This window comes from Dermacentor variabilis, chromosome 7 (genome assembly GCF_050947875.1).
Source record: "Dermacentor variabilis isolate Ectoservices chromosome 7, ASM5094787v1, whole genome shotgun sequence".
Lineage (NCBI taxonomy): Eukaryota > Metazoa > Arthropoda > Arachnida > Ixodida > Ixodidae > Dermacentor > Dermacentor variabilis.
In genome coordinates, this window is record NC_134574.1 from 36,675,187 (window position 1) to 36,697,733 (window position 22,547).

At 44.7% G+C, this 22,547-nt stretch overlaps 1 protein-coding gene across 1 annotated transcript in view; it reads right to left on the reverse strand.

Moving 5' to 3' along the window:
• LOC142587406 (cytosol aminopeptidase-like) overlaps window positions 1–22,547 on the reverse strand; it is a 97,410-nt gene that overhangs the window by 32,212 nt on the left and 42,651 nt on the right. Inside the window, exons 7-10 of the mRNA XM_075698401.1 lie at window positions 17,055–17,198; window positions 12,820–12,978; window positions 5,178–5,302; window positions 1,192–1,280 (exon numbers count right to left, since the gene is read on the reverse strand). Of these exons, the coding sequence (XP_075554516.1) occupies window positions 1,192–1,280; window positions 5,178–5,302; window positions 12,820–12,978; window positions 17,055–17,198 (517 nt within the window). The remainder of the gene's footprint in view (window positions 1–1,191; window positions 1,281–5,177; window positions 5,303–12,819; window positions 12,979–17,054; window positions 17,199–22,547) is intronic.

A 22,547-nucleotide genomic window follows, 5' to 3' on the forward strand; every position in this document is an offset into this window, starting at 1 on the left:
ATGGAGTTGCGTGGGAGGGTAAACAGGAGTTATAAAAGACTGCATTATATCCGGTCCTGCACTATAAGTGGTTACTTTATAAGTGGTCTGTGCTGAGCTTGGCAAATCAAAAGCCAAGAGGTGTCGTACTCATCCAAGATAACAGGGATGCTACCATGTATGATCACATGAACAAAAGCTGCGCATGAGAACTCAATATCCTTTGATATATATGCACACAATGTTTGTACTATACTGAAGAAGAATAAAGTACTGGGTGAGTTAAGAGCAAATTCATGATTTACAGCACAAAAAAGATAAGGTCACACACATCACATGGATTGAGTAAACCTTTAGTATAACACAGCACTCGTGTTGTTCCTACATTTTCTATCTCCAGTCTTTTTTGCACTGTAAGCTATGAGTTTCATAATGCTGGCCCCTCCCCCCTTATAATTCACTTTTAGGCCTTTAGCATGCCTTAAATGAACATTAAAGCAGAATCAGAATCACATTTTGCAAAGGCTTGTTGTAATTCAGGCATTGAACTCATGCCTTAAGACCACTGCAGTTCATGAGCTCTAAGTACACCATTCTTCCTGCAAGAAAGCTTCTATACACCTCCGCATTTCTTTTTAATTATGAATCACAAGGTTAAGAATCCAGCAAAGTGGAAATATACTGATAAAGACTGAACAATATGAAGAGAAAAGATGGCAGTAGGTAAAAAATAAAGTTCCCCAATGAAAAATTAATGGTGCAGTCACTTTCCAAACAGCAAAAGCTTCAGCAAAAACAAAAAAATGGTGCAAATGAAATTTTTCCCCAGAAGAAAAATATGTATGAAAAAAATTTTGGTGCTGAGGAACCTTTCTCACTCGCAATTTCTTTTATGATTAGTGGCATGAGCAGTAGGTCAGCGCAAGCTGCCACTTTCACTAAAGATAATTTTTCACTGTGCCTGTTTCTTCCAAACCCACACTTCATAAAATGCTGGTATGATCAAAATTCCAACAGATTTAGGAATTTCAACTCAAGATCTAGGGATCCCGGTTAAGTATTAATGACCTTTCATATTCCACAGGATCCTTACTATGGAAGTGTCATTGATCAGTGCTTTCGGTTACCGTATTAGTGTTCCTTTCCACAGAGCTTATGAACCTTGAAAGTGTGTGCAAGAAGACAACAGGCCAACAAAAGTGTGCACGTCACCTGGATGGTGGTTCCGTTCATGGCAGTGAAGACGTCACCCGGCTTAGTTGCCTTGCCACTGGGAAGGTTTTCGCACAACGGGGTAAGACCTGCACAAAGGACCAAGCTTCCGCCATCACTTGTGTGCTGTGCCACAACTTAGTCAATGCAGCTATGAAGCAGTGGCCATCAGAGCACTGCACAACAGAACCACTCCATACAATGCAATGGACTAGCCATAATATCAAATTCTTGCGTTTCTCTTAGGGGAAAAAAAGGGTTGGCAGCTTTGACTGAGAACAGTCAGTCTAAGAACCTTTCAAACTGAACCACGTACTTCATACGTGGACAGGTATTGTCCGAGAAATTGGATAATTCGAACTAGTCCTTTGGTCCCGGCAAGTGCATGCATTATTTGATGCAATGAAACTCTCGTTAATTCGGACATATTTGGCCGGACATCGGTTAATTCAGACAACTCTCGGAGCTCGGTGAGCGCTGCAAATATGCGACACAAAAGAGCATAACTGGCGTTAGCGTCCACTCAAATAAAGCAGCAGAGTTCGCATCGCCTTAGTCATCAGTGGAAATCATACGTGACTGACAGCAATGCCAGAATGCCTTGTGCCTCGTTGTGCCTGTAAAGCCTTTATTCTTGCGATTACCGCCGTGTATAGCACCGCATTGGCTGCATGCCTGCATGACTGCGTAGTCGCCATCCATGATCACATTATATATATATATAGGTGTATTTAAAGAAGCGCTAACTTACTTCGACGTACCAGTATATATAGTATGTATATATAAACGAGAAGAGAGGGGGTTAACTGAGGGGCCCGATTTTTATTAGTCATATAAGAAGCCAACAAACACTGACACCAAGGAAAACCTAGGGGGAATTCCTTGTGCCTAATAAATCAAATAAAGAAACGATAAATTAATGGAAATTAAAGTGGATGAAAAAAGAACTTGCTGCAGGTGGGAACCGAACCCACAACCTTTGCATTTCACGTGCGATGCTCTACCAATTGAGCAACCACGGCGCCGTTTCCCCATCTACTTTCTTGGGTACTTATGTGCCCTAGTAGAACCTTGGGAGTGTTAGCCAGCGCCACCACTCACAAACCTTGGCGGCGGATGTGGAATGTCCTTTTTGCCGCAGGCGTCACGAGAATGTGATCTTCTTGCGTGAAGGCAGCTGGTCAATAAACCCACACATGCTACCTGAAGGCATCAATGTTGCCGGATTCGAGATCCTCGTTATGTAATAAACGAGAAGAAAGGGGGTTAACCGGGGCACATAAATACTAGGGCACATAAATACCCAAGAAAGTGGATGAGGAAACGGCGCTGCTGTAGCTCAATTGGTAGAGCATCGCACGCGAAATGCGAAGGTTGCGGCTTCGGTTCCCACCTGCGGCAAGTTGTTTTTTCATCCACTTTAATTTCCGTTAATTTATTGTTTCTTTATTTTATTTATTAAGCACAAGGAATTTCCCCTATGTTTTCCTTGGTGTCAGTGTTTGTTGGCTTCTTATGATATGACTACATATATATATATATATATATATATATATATATAGGGTGTCCCAACTATCATGCACCAAGATTTAAAAATATGCAAATGTCATGCAGCTGGACAGTACCAAGGTAATGTTTGCCGTCGCTTGGAGATGTTCAGACTATGTTTTGAATTCTGCCTAATCACACAATTAGTCTTAATTAATTAATCAACATCTCAAATATTAGAATTAGATGAAAAGTGCCAGTGAGAAAATTGTACTCCAACATGAAAAGCTGCCGATACATCTTTCTGTTGCTGAATACGTGCTACATAAAAATGCTTTTCTGAGCATGAAAGAAGCCCGCGAACACATGCAAAGCGCCTCAAGTGGCCAGTTGCCCGGGAACAGCCTTGAACCCATTTTTAAAATCCTACAGCGTCACCTTTCACAACAAGAAATGTGCAGTATAGTTGCCTGACTAATAAATCTACCAATATGGATAAAAGTACAGTCAAACCTCGATATATTGAACACGGATGTACTGAATTACTGTGTATATTGAACACTTTCTATATCACCTGGAAAATTGCATGCATTTTAAATTTTTCATTTAGAACAGGGTCGGACGTAAAAATGGATATATCGAACTCCGCCACCCCAGACCACATGCACTCTGTTCACAGGTGGTAAGCTTTCCCACAACACCCTTGAAGATAGCGGTGGTGTGACAGGCGTTCCCGACCACTGCTGCACACAGCGCTCGCACCGAGGGTGCCATTTGAACGTCGCGGCATACGCACATAATGGCTTGGCTAGTTCGACAACGTCAACGACGCATTGCTTTTGCCGGAGTCTATGCCTTCCGTCTTCTGTCAGTGCCACGCTCTGCACCTGCTGCACCTCGCGAGGACTGGCAGTTTCCATCTACAAAGACGCGCAACAGCGTGCGCTGACTGGCCTCACTCATAGATGCCTTAGCAGATGCTACTTCATACTTCATTGACAGGGTTTCAAAATGCTTCGACTGACGGACACGGAGATCACAGCGGAAGTGGGGTTAAAACTTGAATACGCTGCTGAAGTTGATACCGCAAGCGTAGATGATGCTCTGCTCCCAACTTCAACTGGGGGCTATAGCTGCTTTGGCCCTTCTACGCCGCTATTGCGGCGCAATAGAGGACACCGGCCTATTGCTTGTGGATCATTTAAACTAATGTTGAGGAGTCCGTGTTTAAGCATACAGCTGTGAATAAGAAGCAGGCTACACTGCTGCAGTACTTTCCGCAAAATAAATACTTTGTGCGAAGCTTCAAGTGAGTATTAACTGCGCCACGATTGGGGCACGATCAGGGATAGTTGTTGGGAGTGCATGTTCGGTTACACCGCGCACAACTGGCCTAGGCCACGGAGCGGTCTAGGTCATGAAAAGTGTCAATGAAAAAATTGTAGACCAACTTGAAAAACTACCGATACATCTTTATGTTGCTGAGCACATGCTTGAATTATTAGCACACTTGTTTCGCCCACTTTATGGCAGCAGCCTGCCGTGCAATTTGCATTTCCTGATGCCAATGTGCTTGGTTATCTCGAGTTTATTTGGTCGCTGCATCCTAGCCTGATTGTGCTAAGGACATGATTTGCTCCAGATATGAGATTCCGTTTACTTTTCTTGACTGAAATGAAGCTACTTCGTATCGTGCAATCTGATGGGTGGAAAGGTAGAAAGGTTGTCATCGGGTGGCGAAGACAATGGAAGGCATGGATACAGAGCAACCCAAGAAAGTGAATGGCGCCAATCTTTCTGATGCAGCAAGACTGTGTTGCATGTGATTGCCGGCTCCTGATAAAGTAACAAGGTGTTTGGAAAAGGCCAACAAGTTACGCTATTTCTTTTTCTTTGGTAAGGGGGTTGCGAGTCAAGGTGGAGTGATGTAGGTCGCCTGGACAACAAGAATGCAACTGGCGCATTGGCATGGCTGCTCTGCCGACCTGACAACAGCCCTTACATGACATTACCCGCACACCGGGGATTGCGTAGCTGCTCGATTGCTCATATCATCCACCACAACATGTAAGGCAGTATCATCTCGAAGTTTGTATTGGTTTGATCGTATCAACAAGATTCTATGTATAAAGTTGCAGTGCAAGCATCTGACATGATTTAATTAAATTGAAAGTGCACTTCTGAGCATGTGAAAATTACTTCATAATTGCAGTTAGACATACATGGTCTGTGGGATATTCTGGAATTACACTCAACGGAGTAAAGCTCCCATCACAGTGAGCACTTAAATTTGAGTGCTATGCTACGCCATGCCAGCATTTCCAGCCAATCAGAGAGTGCACAGCTTCCTTGAGATCTCTCCAGAACTGACAAGATGACACTCTTCAGTACGGCAGAATTTCACAGTGTGACGAAGTGGTCCAAAGCTGGTTTGGCCTGCTTTCAAGCGACATTTCCTTGTGCTTTCCTCCAGATCAAGCACGGAAGGAGGTACTCACCAACCATCTTAATGGGCAGCTTGAGAGCCGCCACAGCTGCAAAGGTGGCAACAACGCAGGCAGCACCGGTCATGTCGGCCTTCATCCGGTCCATGTTGGCCGATGGCTTCAGGGAGATGCCACCGCTGTCATCCCACCACAAAAACAGAGAAAGGGGTAGCATTTAATTTATACCCTTTAGGTGGTGTGCATATAACTATACGTGCTGAGATAGCACTTTAAAATCACAAGGGCTCAGGAACACAATGTTTAACATGTATTGAACACCTTTTCAGACATTCCTGGTTGGACATACGCTGCAAGAGTGCCAGAAGATGTCCGGATAGAAGTTGGCAGCTCTAGTATGTGGTCATGCCATGGGTTCCCTGATTTTCTTGCTTATGACACTAATGACTTACCTCATTCAAACTAGTGACAAAGTGGGGCGTTTTCCAAGTGCAGTTCAAATGAAACTGTCAATTTTGTATTTGCAGATACAATCGACAAGCTATTTTTGGGATGCCCAATTTTTCAGGCATGCCTGATAATTCCGATGCCTTCGTGGCACTGCCCTGTACCCCACAAATTAATGTATGAGGTCCTCTGAAATTTCGAACGCGGAAGCCCTTCAGCATACAATTTTTCCGTCTTTTTTGCCGCGAGCACAAGTCCGGAACAGCATTATATGAACCCATCACTGCCACCATATTTGTTATCTCACAGCACTGAACCGGCACTATCGCACGCTGATCTGCTAGCATCTGTAGTCGCTTTGTGCTGTCGTTGGGCCTAGCTGCTTTGACATTCACTATCAAGCTTTGTGCTGTTCAGTGGCGTATTTTTCACTTAAAGGGCCCTTCACCAGGTCTGGCCATTTTGATCTGACAAGCGCAGAGCGTAAAATGCTTGCCGACAATCGTGTTTGCAAAAAATTACATCACCAGGTCCCGCGGAAAGATCTGAAATTTCAATCCGAATACCGTCTTCCCTTCTCCTCGCGGCCGCTGCTCTTCCAAGCCAGACGGTGATGTACTCACATCCCTGCGCCTATGTACTCCGGTTCGCAGTGTGACGTCGCTCGTGGTGACACGCGACTTCGAGAATTATTCAAGGCACCATCTGTTATTTGTGTGATCTGTTGCTTGAATTGATGAATTGAAGTTTAGAGAAATAACAAAACACACAAGCGGAATGTCTGGATGTTTTTTGTTTCACTTCGCACTGAAGCAAGAGAAGTGAACTTCCACTTCGTCTGCTTGTTCGCACGGTCATGTAGTCACGTGCGCAGGTACTGGAACTATGACATATTCTACCGCGCTCGAGCACGTGATCATGCTCTGCGATCCACTTGTTCTGCCTCAGTATTTATGTAGCACTGAGTTATGCCACTAGTCATGTGTCCTTGTGCACAGCGCGCAAAATCGTACACTTCACGAAACCAAACAATCACAATAGCTTGTGTGCAGTGGCGCAAGAAAAAAAAAAAAAAAAAGAAAGTGAGGAGAGAAAAAATAAAGGCGAGGCCCGTGATATATGCGTCACGCGATCCTCGAGGTTCGGTATGGGAGAATGCAGGGAAGGAATTTCGCTTGCAGAGGCTAGACAGGACAAGTGGAGAGAGCATCTATGTTTGCAGTGAAGCTCGCCTCCTGAAATCATGGGTTCGCGGCACTGAAATATTTCTATCTCGGCTATTAATGAGCCGATATGAAAATTTTTTTCGGCAGAATGCGGCCTATAGGACACGTAACAACTTTCAACATATAACCGAAATTTGCTATGGGGCCTGGTGAGGGGCCCTTTAAAGGATTCGCCACAGTTGGCTAAGTCGCGTACTCCGCCACTGTCGCCATACCCGATGGCGCCGAAGTGTGGAAAGCATGCAAGGGCCCAATCCGTCGCACAATGCCTGTCCCAAAAGTCGGCTTCACTGCAATACAATGTTATGTGATCTAGCACGAAATCTATTGCAGGACAGCATCCAAGAGTGCAAAGAGGCCACTGTCACTGGACATAAAATGTATTCCTTAATTACACACGTGCGAACCAGCTGTCTTATGTCACATTATGAACAACAAGGTGCCTGAAGCATTGCATAATGTCAGTTCCCAAAAGTCAGCTTCGTGGCATTAGAACTATGTTTTGTGATCAAGCATATATACAATGTATTGTGAAGAAGCATCCCAAGAGTGCAAAGGGGCCACTGTCAGCGGATATAAAAAGTGTTCCTTAATTACACACGTGCGCACCCACCATCTCCTGTCACAGCATGAGCAATTAGATGCCTAATAATTGTTCTGGCAGGCATTTAAACTTATTTCAGATGCGGCTGCAATGATTTGAGTGCTTGAGGGCAGTTAAAGGCATGCATTCATGTTTTTAGACTGCTCAATTTTTCAGGCGTTACAGTCAACTTCATTTACAGGAATGCGTGAAACTAACTCTTTGTTGGGCAAACCTGCACCCTCACAAGCAGGCTACACTGAAAGAACAATGATAGCAGCGAACGCAGTTGGCGATCATCGAAAATATGATCAGCGGGTCAAGCACATCAGCTTTTATACGCGAGTCATCAAAGGTTCGAGAGTAACCACTGGTGCCAATGGTGCCAACAGTTTACAATGGTTCGACGCAGATGGATAGTGTGCTGAAGTGCAATAATGGCTTATAACGGTCGAGACGTCATCAGTGCATGTGGAGCCACCACCTGCAGTCGTTCGCTTGCATCATCAATGCACCTTGCACTGCCATCCGCAGTGGTCTGCATCACCGCAACGCTGTCGGATAACACTGACATAACATAACATAACAGTTTCATAACACTGACAATGACACCAGGCTGCGTGGAGATGAGCAAGTGACACAATGCTTACGCATACTTGGACAACTCCCAGAGGAGTTTCTGTGTCAATTCTTTTTCTACTCCCTTCGTCCTAAGTCTTTCTTTCCTTCAAGCAGTAATAATATTCAACCTACTTGCCTAGCACCAAATTTCACTGAACTAGTACTTACGTTTCCTTGTATATCAGCTAAGGGTACAAGAAATATGCTAAAACTAAATGTTGAGAAGGTAATATACCGTAAAATTTCAAGCAAGCGCCCCTACCTGTGCAAGCGCCCCCTCCACTTTGGAGTGATTGGAAATTGGTGCCAGGTACCGAGCAAGTGCCCCCTCCCTTTCTTCACCCTGTTCACCAATAGATGCGTTTTCGCAGGGCCACCTGGCTACAGGTTTTTGTCAACTTTTTACGAAATTGCATTTAAATTACACAAAATGACACACTTTAGTGAGAAAGATATTTAGTGTTTAGCTGCACTTCCGCTGAGGCCTGATATTTCACAGTAGCCAGGTATCTGCATAGCCATAGCCACGCCATAGCTTTCGTCAGTCGCCATTTTGGTCAAACATGTAAAGTCAGAGTCTAACTTGCCGCATATGACAATTCATGACACATGGTACGAATGAGTGAGAGGCACGAATCTCCATCCAGAACTGGCGCCCCTGCATGGACACTCAGAATGATGCCGCAAATAAAGTGAAAACAAACATGTTTGCACAGATCTCTCATCTTAAACGAAAAATGCCAAGATAAACACGACTATGCAAGCAGCGTAGACATGTGTCTGCAAGATCATGTTCGCAGTGTCGGTTCCATTGACAGCCGCTGATGATTAGGAGCCAGCAGGCATAGCTCGCTGGGCCGTCAATGGAAGACTGGTGTCGCTTACGCCACGATTGCATGCAGCTCATAATGAAGCACCTATGTTGGTCAGTACAACGTGCACTCAATTATGTTGCCTTTAAATTGCAGTCTGTTTGATTTTATCGACACCAACGGAAGCAAACGAGCAAGCCACGCGACCCTGAGATTGCTGGGAGATGGTACAGGCCGAGGTCACTGGCAACCGAATCCAGGGCCGACAGCCCTTGAATTTCGGTTCGTGACCGAGCAAGGGCCCACCAGCAAAATTTCTTGGATTATCTTTCACCATAAGGGGGGGTGCTTGCTGAGAATATTATGGCACATATACACATTTAAAGGTGTTATTTAAAGAGTAATTCACTCATACCCTTTATGGCAGATCTAGAGAGAGCTGGGTCAGGTGGCGGTGGCTCAGATGTGATTGATTGATTGATTGATTGATTTGTGGCATTCCAAAGCAACACAGGGGCTATGAAAGGCACTGTGAAAGAGGCCTCTGAGTTAATTTCAACCATGTGGGCTTCCTTAGTTCTTTTGTTACCGCGAGAAATGTGCTCATTTTCGGTGCATTTACGTTTTCACATCTTATGTGAAGACGTAATAGTCGCAATGTACATTGTGATAGATAAAATTATAGTTCACAGGGGTTATGAATGGATGTAAAGCCGTAATAATTGACCAGACAATTTTTGAGAATTCTTATGTGAAAATTAAAAAGAGCGCCTAAAGGAACATGAATAAAAGTAATAATTTCCTATTCTTAGTATAAGTACTGAGAGCAAAAAAAATCTGAAATATACAAAATATGCACCTGGCTCCTAGTTCCCAACATTAACTCCTTCTCTACCACACCTATTCGGCATCGTTAGCCCGCTAATGATGGTTTCAAACGCCACTTTCGAGACCTTACATGCTGTTCACAGATTCACCGCGCTATTGGACGTGAAGGAGAAGAACTATATCTTTGTTTGCTAAACAGTTCCCTTTTCTCCCCCATGCAGTGATTTCTGAACGTGCCCCAAAGTTTTTGCCGCGTTCGAGACCTTCTGCGCCGCTAACGGACACTATGCACCATAGGACGCGAAGGAGGAGAGCTATCTTTTTGTTTTCTAAGCAGTTCGCTTTTTTTAACCGCTAGGCGTTAATTTTTTAACGCACTCCAAAGTTTTGTAATTGTCAAAGTACAAGGCAAAAATGGCCGCCTCCGGGAGCAGCACACAAGCATCGAAAGATAGCAGATCTCAAGATTCCGTTGCATCTGCAGCCGATTTTATAGATGGATAGAGCAGCAGCGAGTCTGAGTCGGACAGCGAGACGAGTCGGACTTTGAATCTGAGAGCAGCAATGATGCAGGCCAGCCCAGAACATCGGCGGCTGCATCGCGGCGTGCCAAGCTGTAGTGCTTGCACGTAACTTCTTGTAGTGGAACACCTGTCCAAAGAAAAATTTTGATTTTTTCGGCAGCGTTGTACTCTGGCAGCAATTGCATATTGCACAACCGTGCCCAAGGGGTGCCGATGAGGACGGCTCAATCTCCAGCATACAAGGGAGGAAAGCAGGAAGGAAACCAGCCATCTTTCGTCGCACACATGGCGCCAGGTGGGTGCGCGGCATTTTGCTCCGGCAGCAACTTCGTGCATTGCGCGGCCGCAGCGACCCTTATCTTCAAAGTGACCTGCATTGAGGGCTGAATTGATGGCAGCTCATGCCTTTGTGTGTACTGTGTTCTTGCCGCTCAGTTTGCATTAAAGTGAATGTCTGCAAGCTTATACAGCCAATAAAACTACCATCCTTAGATCGTGTAGTTGTCTAAGCATTTGCTATTGCAATCAATGATTTGCATTTCGGGTGAAATTGACATCTTTAGAGGTGGCTGCGGAAAAAAAAATCACTCATTGTTTTACCCCGCATAATGAATGCACACCCCCAACTTTGCGCAAATATTTTGGATAAAGAGTGTGTCCATTATGCGAGTAAATACTGTACTTTTTGCATATGCTGTCGAAGCATTGATGGATAAAAGCAACCAACTCACTGAGGTAAAATAAGGTTGCATCAATTTCTGGTGGATAGTCTCATGCCAGTAATCGCTTAGAAACAAATCGCAAGGTCGGACCATAATCGCATGGTTATGAGCGCCAGTGCTCGCAGTACAAATTGCACCGAGAGCAATGCCTCATCATGGCTCACGATGCCAGAGATTAGTCTTATGCTGTGCAGCACTGTAAATGTGCTGCACAGCACATTTACATGGCTGACCTGTGCTTAGTGCCTCCAGCCATCATTAGATGGTGCCCTCAAATTAAAAACAAAAGTGCAAAGAGATACGGATATTCATTCTCAGGAAAAAATTCACCAATGATTACGATATTCCCTAATGCGAAGTTTGAGCACAGCTTTAAAGAAGCTTTTGTTTCGCCATATGTTGGCTTGTGCAGAGAATCTGTCTTGTGTGGCACGTTGCAAATGGAACGATGTGTGGCATGACTGCCTCGCTAATTGGGAGATTGCGAGAGGCAGCACGTGGGTGACGCTTAGGTGTGATTCACAGCAGCCGCCGCAGGCAGACCTCCGCTCATGCAGCACTTTGTTTCCATACAGAAAACGCACCACTCTGGCACCATGTCGTAGCCATTGTTTCCGCGAAGCCCACCTTGCGCGGCACTATGCATTTCTTCTCAAAGGGGAGGTGGTGGCTGCAACCACCACCTCCCCTTTCCACCTCATGGTTCCGATGAACCCTGCTCTTTCGCTTTGCCCCTTGTGCTGATTCACTATCGCTGTCTTTCGTCTCCCGTTACGCTTTGCGTTCACTTTCAGCCTTCGCTGTGTTTGTTCACTCGGTTACAAGGGACAATGCCGACACTCGCCGCAGGAACGGGCACCTAAAAGCTGCACTACCTCCCCCCCCCCCCCCCCCCCGAAAATATGTTGCAGTATCGCCAGAAAGGTAGAGGGAGGAAACATTGATGGGGATAGCAAATATACAACTAGACAAAGTAATGTTCGTAGTTTTTCGCTGTCACACGTGCTCATGCAAAGGTAACTCGACAACCAACAACACTCGCTGTAGCAACGCAGGCGAACGCTTTGCACCGTGCCTCGAAACTTCGAGATTATGCAACTGCCAACACTGGATGCAACGAAACAAAATGTGCGTGAAGACACCATCTTGGCTTGTCATTTGCACTTGCCAAAGATTACCTCCAAGATACGGCATGTGTACAACATATGGACAACCATGTGCAGCCATAGTAAAGGAGAGGAGACACGCATGCTAGGGGGAGAGGGCGGATAGACGGCATCCCCTGCGCCCCCTCCCTCCTTCCTCTGACGCATGCTTGATCACATAAACGCGCGATTGCCCCTTCCCCCATTCCCCCTGTGCTGAAGGAATTGTCAGCTCTCGTGTTTTTCTGAGTGCTCTGAGCGGTCTGAGCTGCTGCACGACCCGTGGCCTCCACAAGTAGTTATGTGACAAATGGTGCGGCATTGTTTCCTGCACACTGCGTCCTGGTATGCACGCTTCAGTGGCATTTTTATCGCTTGAATTTTTCATGTGGAAGGACGCTTGCAAATAACTTTTTCTTCGGCCAATATTTTTATAGTTTTTTGCTAGATTTACCAGCCATACAGACTCCAAGTACATGCTTGAAATGGCCAAAAATTTCGTTAAATCAAAACTGTGTCCTGAAATGACTTCATTAAAGATAGAAAAAGAATACAGTTTTCAATGGATCTCGGACTTTGAAATAAACATAGTCCTTAACATAGTGAATTTCGTTATATGGAGGTTTGACTGTAGTTGCCTGTGCAGCTTTTAAACATTAAAACCTATAATTTCGCTTTCTATATTTCATTCACTCCTTCGGCCCATCACTGGCGAATTGCGCAGGAGCATTTCGTGTGCGCCACAGGAAGCGACTTAAGGGTTTCAGAGATCCGCAGAATAGAATCACCTGTCAAAAGTGACCCCCTTGCCAACAAACACCAGGGGTCCTCCAGCCAGGTGTCCCGGTCCCTCGTAGTGCATCTCCAGAAACACGGGTGGCTCGTCCGATCCCCTAGTGACACTCAGGAAGGAGCCCATTTTCTGGTCCTCAATCCACTTGCGATCCCTGCAAACGTGTAGGTGGGCACAGGCACCATAAATAAAGAAAGCTATTCTAAAGGCTCGGTTCAAAGGTGCAGGGAACAGGGTTTTGAAAATTGGCAGAAGCTGCACTGCAGAGCATCCCGCCGTCCTAAAACTGCAAGAACAACCTACAGTTTTTTTAGACATAGGGGGCACCGCAAGAAATGTCCATATTAATTGGGTAGTAAGAAGAAAACTAACCTCACGGAACAAATCTTTTTCTTTGTTTTAATAACGCCAGCAGTACAGAAACTTCATTTGCAAAATTTCCCTCAGTATTACGGATCAGTGAAGTAATACACCAACTTGAAATTTCACGATGGTCAAGGCCACAGGGGCACTTGTTTACCCATTCTGCGGCCTGGTCTGCTTCACATGTCGTCCCAATGGGGTGAAGCGCAGATGCTGTGACTTTGAACACATGACGTTGCCAGCTTAGGCTGCATTGCTCGAGTTTGGTTCAGAGCTTTCTGCCTAAACTCAAGCTTAACTCTTGAGTCATTAATGTACACGAACACAAAACATGCCAGCCAATCAGCTGAGGATCTATCGTCAAAAACACATATTTTCATCCTACCCAAGAAAGATTTTAAAGCAAAAATGGCAGCGCATCATAAATATTACAGTAAAGACAAACCTGTTTATAGCAAATTGCACAGCTCAGCGAAAAATGATCGTTGTATCAGTAGTTCGTTATATGCACACTCGCCCTTCAAAACCCATAAAAATTGATGAAACTGAACCTTTTTTTTTTAATTCTCCTGAAAACTGCTTCGGCAGTGTAATTCAATACAGTACCAAAACCAGAACCAGAAATGCATTTGCACCAGCCTACTATCATAGCCAGCATTGCAAGCGTCATTGTGTCATTGCTATCACAAGTTGGTGACCATGAATGGTTACAGAACTAGTCCAGACAAAGTATGATGACGACGACACGCCACTTTCAATCTGATTACGAAAGCACATTCAAACCTTAAGTTATCTTACATTTCAAGCCAGCGGGAACAAATCACATCATTTGTTTTTAGCGCCCCAGTGAATCACATGCGTTGCAGGAGGAACTAGCGAGTGAGTTAAAGGGACACTAAAGGTTAATATTAAGTCAACATGGACTGTTGAAATAGCATCCCAGAAACCTTGAAACGCTTGTTTCGTGCGAAGAAGAAACTTATTTTAAGAGAAAATGCATTCTGAAGCGTCCGCGTACCTCTAGCGCAGTTCAAATCACCCGCCCTCCGATTGAGGAGTATTGACGTCATGGTCTCATAGTGACGTTGCGCCGTCGGTGAGTAAAACGGCTCCCGCAGATGGCGCTATGGCTTTTCTGCACAAAACGCAAACATGCGGCCAGAAACAGAGCCAAGACAGAGCCGGCAGCAGCGCGAAAGTGGAACTATGGCGGCTAGCGGAAGGGAAAGTGCACGACGATAAGCTGGTTTTTTATTTTATGACACCAACTTTGACGCTTGTTGCAATGGATGACTCTGACAACGACACATTAGCTCGCGATGCTTGGCTCGAGTTCAGCCATTTAAGCACTGATGAACATGACCTGCTGTTGAGGGGTCGCGCTGCCGGCGTCGTTGCGTACTACTATGACGATGGCCTGCTTTGAAAGGCACTTCACGCGACTTCAGTAAGGCGGCGTTGAACTCATAATCCTCTGGACGAAAGTGCAGCGAACACACTACGTGATTTTTCGGCTCTTTGCCAGCGCGCTGTGGCAGAGGTATGGCACTTAACCACTTTGAACGGAGAGGTTCACTCGTTGACACACACTGGTAAGTAATGTTGGATTCGCCGCTGCAACTGCCCTTGGCCAAGTTCCGCGGACCGTTCGCGCATCCCACGACATCACATGGACGTGGCATCCTCGCTGCTTGTTCCAAATGGAAGTTTCGCGAACCAGCAGGACCACCACAGCACGACGAGATAAAAAAACAACTGAAACTCCAAAGCGCGCGCGGCGCAAAGTCGAGCTCGCAAAGTCGAGCGAAAACGAAACCTTTCGATTACCCATACTACTCAAGGGTAACGTCAAAATGTGATTTTTTTCTTAGAATCAAATAGAAGTAGACAAGTAGCATTTTCTTGCGTCTTATAATCTAATGAAATTATCTTTTTAGTATGAGTAGTTGAGTACTAGTGACATAAATTATTATGAGTGCTGTCGTCATCGGGCTAGTACCGGAATGTCACTGGGTGGTCTCAAATCGTGTCATGCATTTACCTCAATTTCTCGGTTACTAAGGCTCTGTTCGCGATTATATTGACACCTTAGACGTTCTAGAGCATTGCTTTAGCACTTTAACTTGACTTTCTGGTAACCTTTAGTGTCCCTTTAATCTAGACCTGGGCCATCATCCAGTTTGCGATTGCTGGAGAGTAGTTTGATAAATGCAGCATATCAAATGCATTATTGACCGTGTGAAGGACGCCATGTAGTGATACTTTATAAAGAGTGATGGAGCATTGTTAACATGACACAGAAACTGAATAACAACAGTTATTCTGAAAAATTTGGTATTCTGTAGTTCGTACAGTAAAACCTCGTTACTACATGCACCACGTTAATGAACTTTTCAGAAATCCTCTGCTGACTCCTTATAGTGTTAATGTAAATATATTTCAGTACTATGAACTTTAGAATACCAAACTTTTCAGAATAACATTAATAACGCCTCAGTACTACAAGCTAATATTCTGAAATCTGGGGATTCTTAGATTTCCGTGTATCTTTCATGGCAGCCGGAACAGTAGGCTAGCAGACTACAGGGCGCAAAGAACGGACGTCGCGGGGCAAGAGCACATGCCTGAGATGGCACCTGACAAAAAAGTGCGGGCTAGCGGAGGCAACGACGCATGGGGATTTGCAAGTGCACGCTCTGCCCAGAAAAGTTTCACCTAACAACAGAGGTGCGTCTCTTTTTCTTTCCGCGTGTGTCTCTTCTTTTCGCACTTTCTTCCGTGGCTGTACTATAGCTAGTGGCGCGGTGAAATGTAAGCTCCGTACTCGCAGGGATGCCACACGGTTGCACTTTGCACTTTCTAGAGTGTGTCGTTTACGCACGGTTGCACTTTGACGTACCTAGTTCAGGTGTCTGCTTCTAGCGAGACAGTTACGGCATCCATGGTAAGAAATGTGAAAAACAAACAAAAAGCTAGAAACATTGCACTTTGGAGGTGACATGGAGCTACCTTTTGTCTGCAGGTTCCTCAGCATCCGCGTCTTTTTTGTGCACGTCACTCTTATTATACAGTACCTTGGTGATGCGTGGGGACGGAATCTATGGAAAATAGCAGCAGCAGGTGCCGAGAGCCAACAGCGACGTTATCGTGGATAGCGCATATGGTGACAACTTATGAACTGATGGGTTGATGGGCGGGATGGTGAATTTTGTGGCTTTGACTACGACAATCTTTCAGAATAATGAACAATTTACCACGGTCTCCTGAAGTTCGTTATATTGACATTCCACTCGAGTACTGAAATAGTTTTACACTAAGAAGTCAGCAGGGGAGTCCTGAAAAGTTTGTTAATCCAAAAAGTTTGTTAATATAGGGTTAGTAGTAACAAGGGTCCACTGTACTTTGAACCCACAAAAAACGGGTGCACATTCAATTTGAGGATGTGTTAGAATCGGGGCCAAATACTCCCAATATGAATCAGTGGTGTGTTTTAGCATTCTTTTCTGCCTCTTATTTATTTCCACCCGCCGGATTAATCGTCCAATTTTGTCAGTCCCGTCAGGGTTGAATTAACAAAATTCGACTGCATAGGGGTAGACCAAGATTTGTGTTGATCTATAGTTGAGTAAATGTGGTACATCCTTTAAGCTGCAAGTGAATTACAAGTATAGCTTTTGGTGCCTAAAAGTACAGCCCGATAGACAAGTCCTTGGCATGCTCATCTTGTGATTAATCCTCTTCATTTGCACTGCCGCATTACATAACAGTTTAGTTTGCACTGCAACACCAACTGGCCCAAAATTCAGTTTTTTTCATCAGCAGCGATCGTCACATGGCAGGAACAGATGCACAAGCTAAGATACGAACCTGGCGATGACCTTGACTCCCTTCTTTTCTAGAGCCTCGGCGGCTTCCTTGGCAAAGCGTGTGGGTGTCATCAAGTTCGCGGGCATCTCAGACAGGCGCCTTGCCAGGTTCTGCGCAGACGACTTTTCCACACCTCGGGTCCACCTGGCACACACAGAAAACCACGCACAGTTTACATCAAGCCACGACCTTGCAAAGCTAGGTTAGTTTGTCGTTACTCCCACAATTCATCCATTTGCACAATTCACTCGACCTAGTGCTTCATTGTTCACCAAAGATGAGAATCACTTTCTTGCTTAACTTGGGACCACTATACTTTGTGCACCGTCATTGCCCACCATTGCTTTGTGTATAATGTGACCCTAACAGGGCATGAGATGTGACATTTTACACAAAGACCTCTTACATGCCACGTATGCACTATACTGGATTACCGTAGACAAATACTGAACGAGAAAGCATAAAGTGCGACCATTCATAGAAATAATATTATCAGTGCAATTTTGCACTACCAGAGTGTCTAGTAAATTCTACTTTTTAATTTCCCTGATGTTTTGACGTTTCAATGACATGTGCAATAAAAATTCCATGACTACAAAAAATGTATCAGAAGACAGACTCCACTATTTTAACATAATTTTCCTCACAACATCACCCAAAAATTTGGAAATCCAGAGAAACAAAACGTGGGAGAAAATTTTCAGCTTACACTGGCAACAAGCAAAATCTAAGTTAATTCAACTCAGGTTAACTCCACTTTTCGGTTAATTCGATTCCGACCAAAAGACCTGGCTGGCGCCTATACATTTCTATTCACCCAAGCATTCATTATTTCAATCCTGAAATTGGCCTTTGTCGGATGATGCCAACTTGAATGGTCAGCACACACATGCCTATCCCCAATGGCTACTCAGTGGGGTTACTCACTAAGCGAGTAAACACAATCAGCGACTCTAGTGGTTACTCCAATACCAGCAGTATCCGTCTTGGTAGCACTTAGGCTACAGTGAAGGCATCGCACGTCACCTCCTGTCGAAAATGTCTGCTTTTGGCCTACGTAACTTTGGCGGGCACCAAGGCCCTAAGTGCCAAGTTTTCGTTTCTATATTCTGAAACTTCTGCAGGCAAATGCGTTTAGGATTATGTGGATAGATTACCACTTGCAACGCGCTACAAGCAGATGTCATCTAATGAGATTAGTGAAACCGTGCAGGGTGTCGGAAATTTTGACCAGCGCCACGGTCGAGCTCTAGGTGTGCATAATCATGCCATGATAATATTCTAATATAGTATGATGACTATAGACAAGAACCACTCATCATGCAAAAATATGAATTGAACTTGTGCAAAATGGCCTCTTCAAGAAAGTCAGCAATGAGTGAGCATAGCTTTACAGTTAAGAACCCAATTGTCAATAATTGAAGTAGTAACTTAGCACAATAAAAACACAGAAACAAGAAAGGTGGACAAGGACAAGTGCTTGTCCTTGTCCACCTTTCCTGCTTTCATGTTTTTATTGCGCTAAGTTACTACTGCAATTATGGACAACCAACTAGCCAAACAATCAACTCTTCTAGAATCCAATTGTCAATCCCAGATGAAATAGGTATGTATGCCTTGATATTTTTGAATATCAGTGCGAAAGTGTTATTTCAAGCCAAATGCGCCAGCCATGAAGTCGATTGCCTCCAATTTCCATAAAAGGTGTGGCCAACTACAACATTTAGTGAAGTGCATTCCCAAAATATTTCTGAAGTGCAATCTCCCACAAAAAAATATTTGTGTGCCTCAGTTCCATTAAAATATCACAATACACGGTGAGACATGGTGTGCAATAATATTCTTCAATTATGCCTAATTTCATGAGTAGAGAAGCATTTTGGGGGTAACATAGAGAAATTGTGCTTTGATGGGCACCCCTAATATTGACAATCATTTTATTTTTTTCTTTACTATTGAATCAAGAAGACCGACTTGGGGCAGGTCTGAAGTTTACATGTTTGCTGTCAATCCATCATCTGATATTGGCAGTCTTAAAGATAAATATTTGAATAAAAGTTATGCTGATCCAATGGACATGTTGGAATAAGTGTGAGCGAACCTTTCGTGAGGTGGGTAGCAAATTCTATAAATTTTCCCTTTGCTGCCTCATGGGTGTAAAGGAAACAGGCTTGCGCGCATGTACTTTCATGCACCCGTGCTACGAAACGTTACATGCGCGGCGATCATCTCAAAGAGCTACAGTCGAAACCCGCGATAACAAAACCCCATGACAACGAAATATTTTCGTATCCCGGCAAATGCCCATAGGATTCCATGGATTTTGTACCTCTCAACAAGGAAATGTCACTGTACTACAATCCCGCATCAATGAAATTTCCCGGAATGTAACCTCATAAATTACCTGCTCACGCAGGCTAGCAAATTGCGAAATGTACTCAAATGCGATAGCTTTGCATTAAATTGCATAAAATACCACTACATTACAAAAGCATGGGCACCGCCATTTTTGTTTACAAAAACAATCAAGTGCCGAGAGCAATTGTGTGTGCCAGAAACACATCATGACTGCAATCTTGTTTGACTATCACACGTTCGAAGCGGCATGCATGCTGCTACCGACATGTGACGACAGTTTTGGTCCCCTAGTACAGTGCGTAATGCGCACTTCGCAAGAAAAATGCAGCAAAAACAAGGAAATCCGCGTCCCGCCAATGTGAAATATGGCACTTGAGATGGCAGTCACAGCATGGAGTACCAAGGATCAGGCCGTGATTGAGCAATCATCCGGGAATATGCATTCCTTGATTCAAGAACGCTGGTTTTTATGCCACCCAACAGGCATCACGTGCAGATGCGGCGTCGGACAAAGATTTGCGTGAAGGGGCCATAATCTTGATCGACTGCCTTCGGGTATACGAGATATGATCACTTTCATGTTCAGCACCGGACGCGTCGGCCTCTTGGGGCGACAGCATGCGCTGGAGAAATGCTGTTCCATGCGTGGAGTGCTGTTGCTCTGTGTCCGGTGCCAAGTCATGCAAAATCTTGCACAAGTGATTGTATCTCCGAAAGCAATTGACCGACAATACTGCTGCACAGTGTTGCTACCACTGTTGATTGACGTGCGCGGCGCACTGTGTACTGTCCGCAATACAGAAAAGCTTGGCAAAGTAGGCTAACGAAATTTTGACAGTAAAGTTTCGTTCTGCAACGCATTACCTACCTGTGCTGTTCTCATCTTGCAATAACGAAATTCTTGCGAAAGCGAATTTTTGTCGCATTCCTCACCGATTTTGTTATTGCGAGGATCAACTGTAGCTGGCGCTGGCATGACAGAAGTACAGTCAAACCCACTTATAGCAACATTCAAGTGCCATGAAAATTCCATTGTTATAATTAATAAATGTTATAACTAGGTTGCATGAAAAAAAAATCAAAATAGGAGATGGCGTAGCTGCCGAGAAAACTATAATGGCAGCGAGGCCAGTTCTCCTCTCCACAACCTTCTTGAATCCAGCTTCTGATTGTGTTGACTCGTTTAACTGTTTAACTCTGCTTGCTGTGCACTCCGTTCGCCTGTTGTTAAGCTGTAGCTGTCGGTGTTTAAGAATGGCACTGCTTTAACTGCAATGAGGGGTCACAAGCAGCAAGTGATATACGAGCTCTGCCGAGGCATCACTTTGGTGGCCCCAAAATGCATCTTTTAAAAAATGCAGGAAGGTTGCCATGGCAGCATTTCAGCTTGAGAAATCCAGAAGAAATGCTGGGGCATGATTGCCACAAGCATCTCTCCACATACTTTCCGCTGGCTTGCACGAGAAAACTGCATGTCCGTCAGCCTTGCTTGCTTTATGCAAAGCTTGCCGACATCCTTCTCCAAGGCATCCAGGTGCTCCACGTAGTGAAGCGGAAGGTCCCTCGCATAAATGAAGCCTTGGAGGGACATATAGAATCTCCCGTGAGGACAACGTTGAGGCAGCCTGCCCTACCGCGTCAGTGCTGCCGTTGTGGCCGTCACTGTCACTATTCGATCCAAGTAAGTTCACTACGATCGCCTCATCAGTTAGAAGCACTTCGTTTTCAAATCTATGGCAGTGTGTTTTTCTTTCACTGGCAATGTCGTGCATTGCTGGTATCAGCGGGTGGATCAGTAGTCTTCCATTTCGGCGGCGAGTCAACGAAGCTGAGAAACAACATGGCCAGGAACGACTTCCACGTAACGAACAAAGAGAAGCACAAGCGATGTAATCCGTTAGCAGAACTGTGCAGAATGAGGGCTTTAGAATAAAGAACCATCTGTGAGGGCCTAGTGAGCAACCTGGGAGCAGTGCTGTTAGCGCCGACAGTGCAGTTGGTGACGAGAGAGATAAAGTGCGAGGCTGGCAGGGATCTCTCATGGAGAGAAGTGTGCAGAGGCAGCTAGGGTGACAGGTGATCACGCAGCGGCTCACATTTCATGTTTTCTTTTTTCTTTTCAAGGATTTCGCATTCCGTTACCTTTTGGCACAAACACCCAGCCGCCAGACTTTATCATTATAACCAATAATGTGGCATGGGGACATTGTAGTAAGCAGGTTATTTCTCCATAAAGAACATAAAAAAGTTGACGGTGCAGCTGCTTTTCATTGTTATAACCGATATATTCTTAAAACCGGTATCGTTATAAGTGGGTTCAAGTGTATAACTGCAATCGTGGCCTAATGGTTAGAGCATTGAGCTGCTGCGCTGGGGGACCAAGGTTCGAGCCCATCACCGGGCACGTAATTGAAACTGTTTCTTGAGTGTGAGCTATGCGGAATGGCTGCAGAAGTACGGTGCCGCCACAGCCAAGAAAGTTTGGTAGTATTTGGTAGTTTGGTAGTCTATATCCGTTTGCTCTCTGATCCAAACCGCTCTCTTTCTGTCTCTTAAAATTATGCCTAGCATTCTTCGTTCCATCGCTCCTTGCGTGGTCCTTAACTTGTTCTCAAGCTTCTTTGTCAGTCTCCAAGTCTCTGTCCTGTATGTGAGCACGGGTAAAATGCACTGATTGTGTACCTTCCTTATCAATGATAACAGCAAGCTTCCAGTCAGGAGCTCGCAATGTCTGCCGTATGTGATCCTACTCATTTTTACTCTTCTGTGAATTTCCTACTCATGGTCAGGGTCCCCTGTGATTAGTTGACCTAGGTAAACGTACTCCTTAACAGACTCTAGAAGCTGACTTGCAATCCTGAACTTTTGTTCCCTTGCCCGGTTATACATCATTATCTTTCTCTTCTGCATATTAATCTTCAACCCCACTCTTACACTCTCCCTGTTAAGGTCCTCAATCAATCAGGAAAAAAAAATTTACGTAGGAAAGAAAGTTGGCTTGCTGCTTCACCTGCTAGTCATTGATCTACAGTACATCTTAACTACAATGCATGCCTTAGTATGTAATGCCGTTGATACGTTGACCGCATTATGATTTCCTCTACGAAAGCACTCTAGGAGTGCTGGACAGGTGAA